Raw genomic sequence first — 16,909 nt, forward strand, 5'->3', positions numbered from 1 at the left:
TATCAGTCCCTAATCCTCCACCTCTATTTTGCTTCTAAGTTAAACCTCCGTATGATAAATAAAACCAAACTAATGCAAGACATCCAAGCAAACTTAACAACTTGCTTACCTCTACAGCAGAACAACTCGATAACTCTTTGCGTTCATTGTTTGACAAACAGGCCCAGCAACCAAGCACAGAGTATCAATTCAAAAGTGTTATCCGTGGTATAACAGTGTTCTCACTGGTAAAAGAGACCACCGTAAAGCTGAGAGGCTTTGGCTTTGCACCAGACTCACTATTCATAAGGAAATTTATGAAGCCGCTTAGACGATAGTCACAAACATAGTCCATGCAGCACACTACAGTACTAAGATCACGGAAAGTTCTAGGTGCAAAGAGCTCTTCAAGATTACTAGCAAGCTAATGTCAAGGAACACATGTACACCACTTCCAACTACTTTCTCCCCAGTCTACCTTCCGGACCTGTTTGCAAATTTCTTCTGTGACAAAGTACTAACCATTAGAGATAAGCTTGACAACACAATTTCAATTGACTCGTCGTCACCATAAAGTTGCGATACAAAATTTCAGCGGTAACCGTTAGCAACATTTGAACCTGTCTCTATGGATTAGGTATAAGCAATCGTGAAGAAAAGTGTACCAAAGTCACGTGAACATGAATTCCAAAATCACTGTTACTTGAGTGCTTAGATCCAATATTGCATTCACCAACTGATGTTATTAATACCTCTCTCCCGTCCGGGGAATTCCCGTCATTTTTTAAAACTGCCATTGTAAAACCTCTGCTGAAGAAACCAACACTCGACCATAAGGATTTAAAGAACTACTGCCCAGTATCTAATCTCCCATTCATATAAAAAATCTTAGAAAAAGTTGTGCTATCCTAACTTGTATCTCATCTGAATTCAAACAGCCTTTTAGCAATGTACAGTCTGCATATCGCCCTTGCCACAGTACTGAATGTACTCTTCTGAAAGTAGTTAATGACCTTCTCTCTGCTTTGGATATTGTATGCAGCATTTTACAGAATAGACCATGATATATTGCATCACTATCTTCAGCATGTACTAGTATTTGGCATTCATGATACAGTCTTATTGTGGTTTAAGACCTACTTGGTCAATAGGATACAAATTGTGTCTGCAAATGGAATACACTCAAGCCCATTTGATCCAAGTTGTGGTGTTCCACAAGGGCTGTTCAAAGCAAGTACCAGAAGCGAGCGCGGCTTCCCAATCGCTTCACTTTACCGTACGGTCACGTCGATATTGGTCAGCATATAGAAAGGGAAAACGTCTAAGACCGCACACCTTACACAAACCCATTCGACGAAAATTTTCCATAAGTTGCACCCGAGTGGAGGGCATCGATCATCAGTGGCAAGCCAATTTAGCCGATGTCTCTCATTTGGCCACCTACAATCGTGGCTACAAATATTTGTTTGGTGTCATCGACGGCTTTTCCGAATTTGCCTGGATCGTGCCATTGACTTCCGAACTGAGCACTGAGTTAGTGCGAGCCCTCAAACTGGTGTTGAAACAAAGTGGTCCTCACCCTCTTCTATATCAAACCGACAAATGCACCACATTTCTGAACGAAGCTTTCCAAAACAATTAAAGAAACATTACATTCATTTTTTCACCACTCGAGAATCCCGAAACCAAAGCCAGCATCGTGGAACAATTTTAAATCACCTTGAAAGAACACATGTGGAAATATTTTACGCATCAACACACTCTCAAGTACATCGACGTCTTGCCGCACCTGACTCAATTGTACAACCAGTCTTACCATCGGAACATCGGATGTGCCCCCCAAGAAGTGACTCCCGACAACGAAGTAACTGTTTTTGAACTCCTGTTTAGTACGTCCCCGACGCTGGCTGTCCCCAAGAAAGGTGGTGTGTTGGCAGCAGGAGACTGGGTACGCATTGGCAAAACCAAACGCACTTTCGAATAAGGTTACTTGCCCAACTGGACCACTGAACTGTTTCGTGTCACTCGACGAGTGCGTGGCCGTCACCATAGCGTCTATAAATTGGAAGACAAGAACGGGGAAGTGTTCAAAAAAAGTTTTACTTGCCGGAGTTGCTACATGTGACTAAAAAAGAAGACGAAGTGTACAAAAGTCTCGAACGAAGAACCCGCAAAGTGGGAAAACCACGTGTCAAAGAAGTCAAAGTACATTGAAAAGGATAGCCTTCCAGTTTTGATTTTCGGATCGACGCTTCGCAAGTCATCGACTATACAAAGAAGTGATCATCATTCCCTTTAACACACCCTCAACCGCTACCACCGCAGTGACCACTCCTTCACCCACTTCTTCTCTGCAAGATCTACAAAAACCACCCTTGTGGAGAACTCGTGCCTAAAAAGCAAATCGCCTTTTTCTGCCAAATCTTTGTGGTGTATTGTGTCATCGGTGCTGCCATTGCCAATTTGAGGTTGCAGCTCAGAGACAAACAATTGTGGACCATTTTACTGAGCAGCTGCATTGGTTACATTCTTCCCCACCCTTCCCTTTAATACTAATCTAACTGGAACAACGGTAGCCTTGTGTCCAACATCAGTCACCCTCCCAGCAGTCACAACTACAACAACAGCAATCCTCTTTTAGACACTCCTCTCACTTCGAGTGACCCCTCGGACAGCCGAACTCTGGAATTATGAACTACTAAAGCCAATTTTACTTAATGTTACCCAGTGACAGTTCCAATTGGATCACGAAACTCATTGGGAAGTGGTTTTGGTGGAAATGATTCACCCTATACAAATTCAAAATATCACTGAAACTCAAAACACTTTAAATGTCGAAATCATGAGCCCCGCATTGCAAAATGAGATTGGTAAAATTACGTTTTCAGGTATCAAAAATCCAGTTAAAAAAGCACAATCCATCATTATTCATCTACAGTGAGAAAATTGCGTCAGGCTATTATTTTAGCGGTCAACATTTGGTGGACATAATTGCTGACAGGTTAGAGGCAGCGTTTGGCAAAGCCCTGAACAGAGCCAAAAAGGTGTTAAGATTGAGTACCATAAAGTGGCTCGTCGCCTAATGATGAAATTTTCGGATATAGAAACGTTGGCCATCAGTTTTAATGGTCATTGTTTTTAAAATTTTGGGTGCGAATCCACAGTTGGTAACACAGAATTTGAGCCCGAAGATCAACAGTAATATTGATTTTTACAAGGCTTTTGGATCCCCGATAGAACTGAAAGAAGGGCTCAAATTGATCTTTGTGTACTCTGATGTGGGACACACCTCCGTACCGTTACTACGTGTCATTTCTTTCAAAGAAAGTGGATTCTACCACGACCAATGACCAGGATAGTGGAAACACCTATCATGTTCACCGCGGATTTGTACATCCTCACTATTTACCGGCCAGCAAGTCGTATTTAGACACGGTCAACATTGCTATTAAGGAGATATGGGACAATAGTCCATTCCCCAAAGGGAGAGTCACTGTGAAACTCCATTTTCGTAAACGATTCTCTAACGAAATATAAGTCATTTATCCTGTGTACCGAGGAGTCGCTCGACAGCGAGGACAATGATTAGGAGATGTGTTGAAATCGGCCTTTCGTTCGGTGGCCCCCCATTTTGAAACCAATAGTGACGCGATGATTGCACGCTTTAAAAGATGCCGCACTGACGCACGGCAAAGATTTTTTTTAAAAATGTCATCATCGACAAACAAAACCCCAAAGAAGCTTTCTTGAGAGCAGGCAGAAATATCTTGCTGCAAACGGGTAAAGAGATTTTGGGTCCATGAGAAACTTCTATAAATGCTCTGGACGCTGCCGAGTCAGGCATTCGTGCTTCCCTGCCGCCCCAGCAAGGACAAGGCAGAAAGAGACGACGAAGACACCCATTCAGAGGACTTCACAGTCATAAAGCTAGAAAGACTAAGAAAAGAAGAACTGTCCGAAACTTAGAAGTTTTTGATTATTAAACATAGCACAGAGAGGAAAAGATGCACCGAAAGTCTTACACCTGTTCGAAGTCGGAACTGGTCTGTTTGCCATGCACCCACCATGATGACGATGCAAGAACCCTAATGGGTCGAATTTCATCCCGTTTCCTCTGTCAAAGACTTAGGATCAGCACCCATCGAGTATGAAATGAAAGGACAGCCAGAAGATTACATCGATCTGAATATCAGCTATTAGTATTTGAGAGTCAAAGTTCTCGATCCGGATGGAAATGCTATAGACACCGAGCCAGTAGCCCCCGTCAACAATTTTATGAATTCCTTGTTCAGCTCAGTGGATTTGTACTTGAATAACAAACTAGTCAGTCGCAACATGGATACTTACCCTTACCAAGCCTACCTGGAAAATCTCTTGACGTACAGAAAAGAAGCCAAGAACACTCATCCGGATGATTGCGTGGTATGGAAACCTGACACGGCGGACAAATTCAATGGCAACGACGACTTGATTAAAGAGAAAGAACCGGACCACAATGTGGGATTCAACGGCCGACGAAACAAAGTCATAAACAACAAGAGTTTAGAACTAATGGATTGCTTGCATTTGGACACGTGGTTGCAAGAGAAGTATTTGCTGAACGGCGTGGATGTCCGGCAGAGACTGAATCTCTAAGCAGTACCGCTTTCCATTTGATGGATGCAACTAATGCCAATTACAAAACCTCAGTCGAAGAAGCCAAACTCTACGTGCGTCGTGTGGAAGTGTTACCTAAAGTGGGAAACGACATCAGTCACACTTTGAGCAGAATGATTGTCAAGTATCCGATACCATTCCCGCTAACCATCATTCCATGACGAGGATCATCTGTTCCAAGGACAATTACCCAAACGTTTAATCATTGGTATGGTGAGCAATTCAGCCTTCAACGGATACCACAATGAAAATCCTTTCAACTTTCATCACCATGACGTAACACAGATCGGAGTCAGTCGAGATGGCATGACCTTCTGTACCTGACCTTTCGAACCTGACTCTAGTGACGAGAAGAAGAATGACTTGAGATCATACTTGTCCCTGTACGAAGCCACCGGACAGTTAGGTACCAACACCAGTCACTTTATTACGTACGAGGAGTATGCAGGAGGCTACGCTTTGTGAGTTTTTGATTTCACTCCAGACCAAGGAAGCGACGAGGGACATTTCCACCTTATAAAATCCGACCAGAGTCGTGTGGAACTTCAGTTTGACAAACAACTAGACCACATGGTGAATGTCATCTTGTATGCCGAATTCGATAATACCATAGAAATTAACAGTTTGAGAGAAGTCATTCTTGACTTTTAGAAGCTATGGAAGACTGCTATCCCTCTTTGAATGTTGAAGAATCTATGGAAAAGGAATGGGAGGATTTCGTGGAAGCGGAACCCAAAGCCATAGACGAAGAGGACGTTGTGGTCATGTCCAGATGGCCATAACAAGATCAACATTTATTCTCCTGTTTTGCCAAACACCTGGCGGATAAAATTACAGAATTCACCAAGAAAGATTGTTATGCCAAAACGATCATCCCAGTCAAATTCAACACGTTAAATGTATTGTGATGAGTCAAGAAGAAAACTTGGACGAGTATCTGGAGAACGCTTGTTGTCTCATAGAAGAAAAAACAATGTTGCATCAGTGGTATAAAGACTTGCGTGATCATTCCTTTCCTGTTTTGGTTACTCTAGAGATCCAGTACATCGAAGCTCTCTCGGTTCGGAGTGGGGGAACGAGGTGACTTGTCAAGAGATTTTTAAGCATAATGTCAGGATTGAATTGATGACTTATCATTACCTGTGAAAGAAACATGAAAAAACAACTAAACAAAAAAATAGATACGTGGTAACTTTATTACCTTTGAATGGTTCTTACACTGCTTCTTGGAATCCTGCCGTGTGTGCTAAAGATGAACTGCCCCATCGCAAGCCTCAAGACCATGAAGCTTATGTCGTCAAGACGGACGACATTCATCTCCCAGTAATCCACTGAATAGCCGTCTACTGGTTGTGTGGAGTATTTTGATTCGTATAGATTACCGCCTTTGGAAGAAGACATCATTGACTTTCTGGGAAGAAATGCCCAAACGACACGATTCAATAATGTGAAATTACAAGGTACGGATTCCATGGTGTGTGGACAATATTGCATGTATTTTCTTCATCAACGCAGTCTTGGATATTATTTAGAACATTTAGTGACTAATTTTGATCGTAACTCTTCTAGAAATGATGACAAAGTATATCAATGGTTTTGTGACCATTATGGCTTCACTTTTCAGCGTTGTCAACCTTGTCAAAAATAGTTTCTTTTTTGTATTGTTAATTGTTGGTTCCTTGTTGTTTAAATAAAAATGTTTTGAAAATTGTCTGTAGTTTGTTTTCAATTTTATCATTATACGTGCTCTTTAACTTCTCTTTATCCCTCACCCTAAGGTAAGCTCTAATGCGTTCCGACCCAGCATAAACCGTAGGAATGTTTTCTATCGCGTCCACGCTTGAACCATATAAAGTGAGGCAGTCTCCAGACTGACCATCCACTATTGTCTCGTAAACCTATGAAGATGCCTTCTAATTTAGATAAACTAAACAAAGCCTACGTGCATTTGAATCGTGTCAGACAAAAAGCTGATACCCAAGACTGAAGAGATAGAGAATGTTAGGATGCTAAAAGTGGCCGAATACCTGATAGAAGAGGTCTTTAGAGAGGAAATCAAGAAGGAGAAAGAAGAAAGGACGGAGAAATAAAGAGAGAGAGAGAGAGAGAGAGAGAGAGAGCAGCAGCAGCAGCAGGAACCAGACAGAGGTTTTATCCACTGCCGTGTAGACATGAAAGAGTTCTCCTTCTCTTTCTGATGAAGCAGACCTTATCCCGTGAAGAAGCCTGCCGCCAGACAGGGACACAGTCTTAGAAGTCAAAAGATTACCATAACTCCCCACCCACAAAACAGACCTTTTCTGGGCTATCCCCAATACTCAGGAGAAGACATACTAGTCCAATTGCCAAATATTTGTATTTGTAGTTTAAAAAATAGACGTGTCTTTAAGCACTTCGTTTCTTTGTTTTATGTCAAAAAGTGTGCCTATAAGCACTTCGTTTCCGTAGCTTGTCAAATAGTCTGCGTTTGTAGTTAGTGTTTGTAGGTAAAAAAAAAAGTGAGTGAATGTCCACGCATTCCATGTTTTTGTTATAATATAAGTCTTGTGAATTTTGGTATCAGAGGGACGTTTTCCGCGTTTCAGACACATAAAGTGAAAGCGTACGTCAGTCTGGCTACCCAACATTGACGTATCAACTTTGAGAAGATGAGCAGAATAGCGAAATTCTTTGAACTCAAAATGCAAATTCAGGCGAATTAAAGATGAGCTGACTATGGAGGCCATAGCCGATGCTGCCAGAATTGAAGTGGAGGAAAAGGAAAAAAGAAAAAGGAAGAATAGGAAGCGAAGAGAGCGATCCTACCTTACCTGACGCTAAGGCCTCTGTGTGAAGTGAAGTTTGAGGCAAGGACAACTCCACGGCCATTAGCAACACCACAACTAGTAGCTGCACCATAGCCACTACCACCACTACCAAGAGTCGTGATCCCCCAGACAATAAATTGGGAGGAGGAGTTGCGAAACAACAACATACCCGGTTCTGGCCTAGGAGAAGAAAGGGCGAAGACTTCATGGTCCCGCAAACTGAACCTTGGGATGATGAGGCCATTGAAGCTGTTTCCGCACTCCAAGCAGCTACAGTCAATTGGGAGCAAGACTGGAGTAGGAGATGTGTATGTTGGGCTAGGCCTGTTAGGTTTCATCACTGACCGGTGCATTTGGAGTTCACAAAAAACAACCCTTTTCAGGGTTAACCAGATCTCTAACAAAGAGACTATTAAAGTTGCCAGTTTGTGTGGATGTGGAGTAGTGTGACTATAAACACTCACTCCTTTGCTGATATATGTTTGTATGAGTTCGCGTACGTTTGTGTGTTATGTGTTTTTATGCGTGCGCGAACGTTGTGTGGATAATATATTTGGGATTTATTTTTTCTCCTTCCTGTGTGTGGATAGTAGATTTGGGCTTTATTTTTTCTCCTTCCCCTGTGTTGATAATAGAGTGTGGTGTGCGTTTGTATGCGTTCGCATATGTTTGTGTGGATAGTAGATTTGGGGTTTGGTTTCTCTCCTTCCCCTGTGTGGATAGTAGAGTGTGTGTTTGTAGCTATTGTGGTTTGTTTTGTCTCCTTCCCGTGTGGATAGTAGATAATATGTGAAGTGAATGTAAGGGGTGTTTTCCGTCACGTCCGTGCTTGAAGTATATAAACTTCAGTGTTCATCGTTCGTGCCATTCAACCTTGAATAAGCAAAGAAAATGGTCAGCAATCATATGGACAAGATGTTAAAGTTGCAGGAAGTCGTGGATACCACAGCCATAGTAGAAGTGCTGCTAGTCAGAATAGGAAATGACAGAAGACATTAGACAAAAGAAGAAGAAACCCAAAAGCCCTTTTCAGGGGCACTACATTGCTTCGAAAAGATTTTCGCTCTTGCCTACAAAATGTTTTTAGTCGATTTTATATTTTATGTTTGCCTGGAAAACATTTACTTTCTTGCCTAAGTTTTTTTAGTCGATTTTATAGTTTAGGTGTGAGAGATTGATGTTGATCAATCTATTTATGTGTTATATATGTCTATGTCTCTACTGTATTTGTCTCTACCTAAGGTAGCGCATATTCAGGTCAGCCACCTGCAACATTATTGCCAATGTCCAGAGTACAACTCGATGTTAAAATTTTCTTGCCGCCAGGGTACAACTCACCTAGTTTAATATTTAAGTCCCATTGTCGCAATAGTATCCCACTTCACTGTTCACACTATTTTGTACTTTTGTAAGAATATTTATATTTTTATGTACAAAAGTAAGAAGAAATTAATAAAGTATGTGAATTGATCTATTATTTAATCTGAGACTTACTACATTCAAATTTATTTCTGATTTTACTCAGTCTTATATTATTCATACTGGGTTGGGTGTTTTTTTTTTTTTAATTCCATGTCTGAGAGGACATGTAACACAGCACCAAACAATATAGCAAGTGAGTTTCGATATGTCACTGTAGCACTCACAGGTGGGACACGAAAATCCGAACAGAACAATGTTATGAAACCACATGAATAATACCTTGACTTGTGCACCATTGCCTTTCACCTCATGTTATATCTACCCTCTTAAAGTAATCAAACGTAATTTCTTCCTGTTACAATAAAACTTGATCCTTGCTCTCCAGAGTTGACACCATACACTGCACAAACTCGGCTATGTACATTTTTCAATCAGCTTTCTCTGTCCATATGTCTGTCCAAATTAAAGCACACAATGTTTAAGGGTAAACCTACTTCACATTTCACTGAATCATGGTTGAATACTATACATGTAGTTTTTACCCCCTCTTTTACATTTTAATATGACAAACACATATCAGCTATTAAACGGATTACTTAATTTTCCAGCGTGGTGGAGGCTATAGTCTATGAAAATAATAGAATGATTCCATTCTGATATCCAGGTCCATTTTCTATGCTCAGATTATCTTCCTTCTTGTACTTGTAGGAGACTAAAGGATATCAGCGCGGAGAGCAAGGGTGTAACCGTGTAACACATATTAGTAAGCAAGTATTTTATAATTGGTTAACACCCCCCACCCTGTATACACATTTTACTTCGAAAAATACATACCATATATTGATGGATTATTTTAATTGCCAGCCTCATCGAAGCTGATTATCAAAGATAGGTTGTCAATTGAACATACCTTTGTTGTCAGCAGAAAGTTTCAATGCCAGTTGAAGTTGATGGTCCCATGAAGTGCTAGCAAAACAGCCCAAATTTATGGATCGTTGTTGTGAAGGAAAGCTTTTCCCCCAAGAATCTAGGCCCTGCAGAACTACTCCTCCGGGCTATATGTTAGCTTCGCTCCCCACCTGCCTAGATCTGGTGCGTGAGTGGAAAGGAAGAACAGGAGGAACCGCAAATGAAGCATTTCTTGTTGAAGTCAGTCCGCCGTTCTCAGGAGATGTAACGATAAGCGAACAACGATGTCTTCTCCTCCGGTATTGTTAAGAGACCATATATTTGTGCGAAGTTTTCAGGAAGTAAACAGTTTTTTGATTAGTGAGAAAATGTATCCCCACGTAAACAAAATTTTGCAATGAAGTAGGATGCGTGTTCTCCTGAGCAATGATAGGCACCAGCACAAAGGGGCGGGGCGATCTCACCTCTAAACATGTTTTGGCCAACCATAACACTTAATAACTGACCACTATATGTTTGTCCCCCACCCCGCCTACAAATAATTATGCGGGCACCCCTGTGAGTACGAATTAGGCCTAGCTTAGCTAATATCTCCCAACAGAGGGACAGATCCATCAAAAGGGCACGTCTAATGGTGTTGCGCATCAATTAGTCGTAAAAGTACTGGATAATGGGAACCCAAAGGTTGGGTGGCATGATGTCACAAGCTTAGCGACCTACTTTCCGCCATATTGCGGAGGTGAAAACAATTGCTTAGTAACAGCACGGTAGCGTTAGTTATGTTCGATATTGCAAACTCTTTTAGTTTACCTATATCTTGTTTATTTCTGTAATCTGGCAGTAGTGTGTACATGTCCCGTACATGTGAACAGGACAATATACGCCATTTAGTGTCAAGGCAGTTTGAAGGCTGTGTTTGTTATATAGGTTGTATATTGTACACTTTTCATTTATAAAATGACGAATATAAATACAAGGTTCATAAGATCAGTTGGCCACTCTTGCAATGTCTTACGTTAACAAAGAGACGCTGGATAGCGATGCTAATACACGATATTTACAGAAACTTAAAAGTTATGGAAATTAATGATTGTCCTTATAAATTTCCAGCAAATAGTTGGGTAAATAACCCAACAAAATGGCCTGAAATGACATGGCCTGATGTTTGCAACTATCTTACACCTATTTAATTTGTTTCTTAACAAAATATTTTGCTGAAGTAATTGTACAACTTTTACTCCAACCTATTTTTCTTTAATTAAACTATATCACAATCTGAAATTTTAAGTCAGTATTACCTGTGATCGTAATTATTTTTTAACATTCTCAATAATTTATATTTTTCCATTATTATTATTCTTTAATTGTTCTATTAAACCTTGAATAATAAGCACTAAAAGTTGTGTATTTTTCAACCTATGTACATTATCCACACTGCATTTATAATAATAATTGCAAATCTTAAGCATATCTTAAAATATTCTATAAATGTCACCCGCATGTTACTGAAGTCACTAGAACAATGGCGGTCGTTTTCACCTCAACGGTAGTATTACACTGAAAATGCCCGGATGTGAAAAAGTGCCCGGATTCCCGACCCAATCTATATCGACTACATATGGTCTGCTCTTATGCATGAGAAGGTTCTGAATGTGGAAACCAGGCCGAAATGAGGAACCCGAAATTAAATGTTTTGCCCCAGACAACCTCACAGAAATTTCCCGTGGACTAATAAGATGCGGAGATGAAGATAAGCATCATGAAGATCTATGCGGACAACCCAGTGGATTGGTCTGTTGGTATTCCTCATTAAATGGTTGTCTCCATCTAAAAGTGAGTACACAATATTTCACTCCAATAACAACTGAGCATAGTTGAGCTAAATGGGGGGTCCATGAAAGAGGTGAAAGGTCTTAGACGAGAAGCTGCTAGCAACCCTTATTGTGGAAAGGACAAATTCATTGTCAGAGGTCCGATCAAACCTCTGAAAAGTCTTAACATGGCACCTACTGAGACAATGTAAAGAAGGAAATTTTGCAGGATAAAGTGTGAATGTCGTCTTTGTTGGGAAAGATGTGGTAAGTAGACTTCCTACCCTGGGGATTAAAACCAAGATTAATTTCGATTTTAATTGCTTCTCCGTTTAAATTGCTCAGAAGGAGGAGTCATGGAGATTCCAGAATGCGAGCATTTCTTCACCATCATCCAGAGACTAGCGTTACTGATTTCTTCAATCCTAAGAGGTCAACGTTAGGGACTGCCATTCTTATAGTATCTCTTCTCTTCGAGTGGCAGCCCGTACATGGCTTTTGCCGTGACCCACCCCCCTAAATGTATATGCCACCAAGGCCACACCTTCCAGAAATAAAGTACCTCTGTAGAGTGCTAAATACATCGAGAGTGCATATCTCAATGTCCTAGCCAGTCTCTGAAAGACAGTGACTCCTCCTGCAAAAGGTCAGCATGCAAGACTATAGTATTCAATGTCTTTATGTTTAATTTCAATGCCTCAAGAGGCCTTGGCAGGGAGACGGATCCAGATACTCGCTGACATCCCATCTGAGAGGCACCCTAATATAAATGAGGGGGGCTTACAGGACCAAGAGAATTAATAGACCCTGCAGCCACTGAACGAGATATAGGCCAAAGCAAATAATCATGGAAGAGGGGGAGATCACACGTTTTATTGTCTGGTCCTTTCTTGGCCTTTAGACAATTTCTTAGCTCCTGTACTATCTGCGACTGAAGGAGAAATAGGTGGTCATACTTGGGCTGTATCCCAGAAAGCTTCTCCAAATTGGAGAGAATATTATTCTTTGAAGATCCTAAAAACCTGTGGCATAAATCTGGGGGAAGTAGGCGTTAAACTTTATTTATCGGCTTGCCTGTCAAACGTTCATGTCTCTTTTTCTTCCATCATCTGACTCATTAGTTGGGATCAAGGTGAACCCAACTGACGAGAAGGACCAGATGTAATGGATTCTTCTCACGTCTCAACTGCAGCCACTAAAACGTGAAGCTCATCAACCTGTCTTCACTCTCTTGGCAAAGAAGGACTATTTCATTTCATCTTGCTTCTTAAAGAAGGAGAGTTCTTGATAAGAGGTTCCTCATTAGGTCTCTGTTAAAGGGAAGAGGAGACAACTGCCTCTCCACATGTTGGAAAAAATTAAAAAAAAAGGATATTAGCCAGATTATTCATCACCAAAAAATTTTCCAGTCCATTCCCATATTGACTGAAATAAAGCATAGATGACAAGTGTTTACTTAACTGAAGCCTTCCTTTAGCCTGGTGGTTTAAGCTCAGTACTTGGTCCAAAGGTCCATGTTTCATAACTGGCATATGTCAAACGGTGGTTGGCACCTGGCAGCCCATGTTCTGAATGACACGTGGTGCCTCATGATTGGCAACCTGATACTCAAGTCAATATCAGCACCATCAACCATACTTTTCATGGGCACTTAGTGCCTGTTGTTCGGTACCTCATGACCTATGTAAGTGATAGTTATGAAAGAGGAAACTTAATTGCAGATTGCTGAGTAACTTAATATGGTTTGCCATTAAAAGCATTAAATATACTATTATTTAGCAAAGGGGGATTGCATCAAAAGGCATCATTGCAGAGTAAAGGGTTGAGCAGAGAGACTAAAGATGCTGTCAAGAATAAAAACAGATATCACCACATTTCTGATATTCTTTATTAAATTACTTTAATAGTCAATGCAATCAAGTTTCAGATCACTTCAACATTTTTATTTTCATTTTTGTATCAATTCTCAATATTACACTACTTACATATGTTTTCACCTTTCAAATATTTTAATAAAATCTCTTTCATATCTATGCAGCACAATATTTTCATATGATTCTTTGCTCAAAAAGGTTTGTTTTGCATCTTAATAAGCAAAGATATATCTCAATACATGTTTGTTAACATAACATGTTAAAAAGAGAAATGGGTAACATTTCACAGTCAACCTATTGGCATAATGCTATGCTAATGTGGTCTCCATCCCTTTTTGGGAAAAATACAAAGGTTGAGCTGATTACAAGATAACCAGTGTGCTTGACCAATTTGATCACCCGAGTGCTTGTTAAAAGTGTATACACAATTATTTACAAATGTTTAATTGGTCATTAGGTTATATTAGTTCTGAAACTGTTCTTGGTGATATTTGTAAAACCAGTTAAGTTTTACACAAAGATTAACATCACAATGCTTAACACATTATGGACTTTTCATGCTGCCATTTTGTTTAATACATTTTGCTGCATATCACTAATTTCAGCCACTATTCCTTCTTTTAATATAGGCTTAAATGATTATAGTTGGGTATTTATTGATGTGTAAATTTTACCGAATCACTCACAAAGTAAATAAAGTCCAATGGACTTTTATGTTAACTTTGCAAGTGATTAGCTAAAATTTACACATCGATAAATGCCCAACCATGATCACTGAATTAATATAATTCCAATTTACTTCCTTTCTAACATCAGATCAGCAGATTTAATCAACAAAACATTCACTTTTATAGGTCATAGGTTTCTTTCGTTAGCCTCTTGACTGCAATTGAATATATAACCCGATTTTGGCTAGCCAAGATTCGTCGATCCTTTATACAGTAATGTCATTGCAGGTCATGCTAGTGATATTTATGATCATCATTTTAATATATAAAAAATAATTCCTGCAGTTAAACCAGGATATTCCTTTTTTTGGAAAATTATGCTTGCGTATGGCATGTGTTTTTATACAATATTTTTACTTTCTATGCATTTCAACCTTTCAAAAACAAAATCGTGTCCATTAATAGTGAGATCCCTTGTTTGACATATGACCCTGACCTTTAATAACCACTGCTGTAACATATTGTCGTGGCGAAATGCAATTATTCCTTAAGACTGACTTGTAAAGTCTACCACATATCTTTGTCGGCAAATGGGATGAGTGGTGGAGTGCACAAAGGTCTGTTCAATTACATTGTTTTAACTAATAATGGTCCATTTAATCTGTGGTTTGTAAATTTTGATTGGAAATCACAGGAGTGGGTTGGTGGGTTTATGATGTTTTTATTATTAGGGTGTAATAAGTTAATACAGATAAAACTTCACATCAAATGACATGGAAAGAGGGAACCAAAAGTAGTCTGCAGAATTTATTGATGTGTAAACAAATTCCTGTTCAGTATCATGTGACCATTTATATCTAATCAAAATGCAGAAAATGCATTCAATTCATAAAAATTGGAATTATAATACAAGTGACAACAATCTCAGATTTTTCATGTGCCGTTTTTAAGACTTGAAACCAGTACTTCAAATTATGCCACACACTGTAATTATTTAGCACCAAAGTTCAGACCAGAGATTCGACATTTTAGACTATAAATTTAACTTACTACTCTATCAATAATGAATGTCAGTCTGTTTCCTAATCTGAGCTTCCTCTGAACCTTCCCAATCTATTTTTCATACTTGGACATTTATGTTGGGGTCTGGTGTCTGAACCAATTGCCTATCAAAAAGTTTGAATTCTCCACCACCATGCTGTGGCAGCACATGTCAGCCAATTACTGGTGAGCCTAACAAACTTAAACATTGCTACATGGAGACATACCTGCATGAAATCAATAGGAAAATGATTTATTTTCTTAGAAATTGCAAGTATTATAATCATTATGTCTTCCATCCTCTGACAGGAGACGAAACTACAGCATTGATGAAACTTGACCTGGTACTGACCATTTGTGCTTCTAGTCAAATGACTACACTGATGTCACAACCTACATGTTCTTGGCATCAGACTTCAAGTGTCATATCAACAATTAAGCCCTTTCTAATGTTGCTGTGCAAATAATGAAATATATTAAATGAAAGTCACATACCTTTCATAAAAACCTGAAAGCTCACATCATTCCCAACATATGTATTCTGAGAACTAACAGAAACCTGTCACTTTCACATGGACAAAGCCAGATTCATCAAGCAGACAGCACATGTCAAATGGTAGTCATGTTATACAATAAAACCATCACTGACACTGGCTGTTTCCTTTTTTCTACATTTGAAACAGGTTGTTATTGACATCTTGTTACCGATGATCTCATGAACATGTAGGTTGCAAGATTTGTGTACTCGTGTGACTAGCAATCCAAATGGCAAAAACCAGCTTAAATTTCATCAACAACGTAATTTCAGCTCGTCTGTCAGCTGATTAATAATGTAATGATTGTAATATTCACAATTAAGGACTTTTCATGATCAGGAAAAATTCTATAATTTCTTCTGACTTTTTCCAATTTTCTGGTAGTGTGGGCACCCTGTAACAATCATAAAAGTCAAATGCTGGCTTGAAGTTACCAATGCTCAATTCATGTAATTTGTACCTGAATGCGTGTAAATCAGTTCATGACTGTAAGTAAATAAGTATCACAACATTGTCAATTCAAGACATTAAGTAAATAAGATAAAACATTTTCTCTGTGTCTTAATGAAAGAAGGTTATAAGCTGTCCTCTCTGTAATACTACTGAATACACTTGATAACCATAAAGTTTTAACTGCTGTAGACATTAGAACAATTATTTACAATGTCGACGTATCCTACTGGCTCTCTGCATATCCATCTGATGCCAATAGCTTCCATTTTCTGTTGGAATGGAAATGAAAAGTCGACAATCGCTAGGAAAGTAAATGATTCTCTTCTCTCTTCTCTCTGAGGCTTGAGTTCCCTCAAGTCTTGTATCAACCAACTTATGCGCAATCACTTCATCTCCATGCCTAAGTCTATCTAAAACTTCCCCTGGAATTTCTTCTCCCAGTGCTCTCTCAAACTCCTTGGAGTCAACCATGATAAATGTGCTTTCTTCTGAAGATAGCTTTTTTCCTCCTTTGGTTTTAGTTTTTAGTGAGGAATCAATGACAGACTGCATTAAGGATATGAAACTTTTCTCTGAGATTTGCGGGAATCTTTTACTATCTGGACAACTGAAGAAGAGAAAGACCAAGAAAAAATGATAAACTGAGCAAATTTCATAACTTAAATGAGAATTTACTTAAGCAAAATGGAAAACTGACAAACAATAGAAAATTAATGTATTATGAAAATAATGTCTTTTTGACATGTAGATTAT

The 16,909-nt window shown here is 39.3% G+C and overlaps 1 protein-coding gene across 5 annotated transcripts in view; it reads right to left on the reverse strand.

Annotated features, from left to right (window-relative positions):
* Positions 1 to 13,455: 13,455 nt before the first annotated feature.
* Positions 13,456 to 16,909, reverse strand: part of LOC149785918 (uncharacterized) — a 173,485-nt gene continuing 170,031 nt past the window's right edge. For all 5 annotated transcript variants that reach the window (XM_089976152.1, XM_089976148.1, XM_089976149.1 and 2 more), the window contains one exon: positions 13,456 to 16,763. In XM_089976152.1, coding sequence (XP_089832278.1) covers positions 16,358 to 16,763 — 406 coding nt within the window. In that variant the 3' untranslated portion in view covers positions 13,456 to 16,357. The remainder of the gene's footprint in view (positions 16,764 to 16,909) is intronic.

This window comes from Sinohyriopsis cumingii, chromosome 12 (genome assembly GCF_028554795.1).
Source record: "Sinohyriopsis cumingii isolate HCF-2022 chromosome 12, ASM2855479v2, whole genome shotgun sequence".
Lineage (NCBI taxonomy): Eukaryota > Metazoa > Mollusca > Bivalvia > Unionida > Unionidae > Sinohyriopsis > Sinohyriopsis cumingii.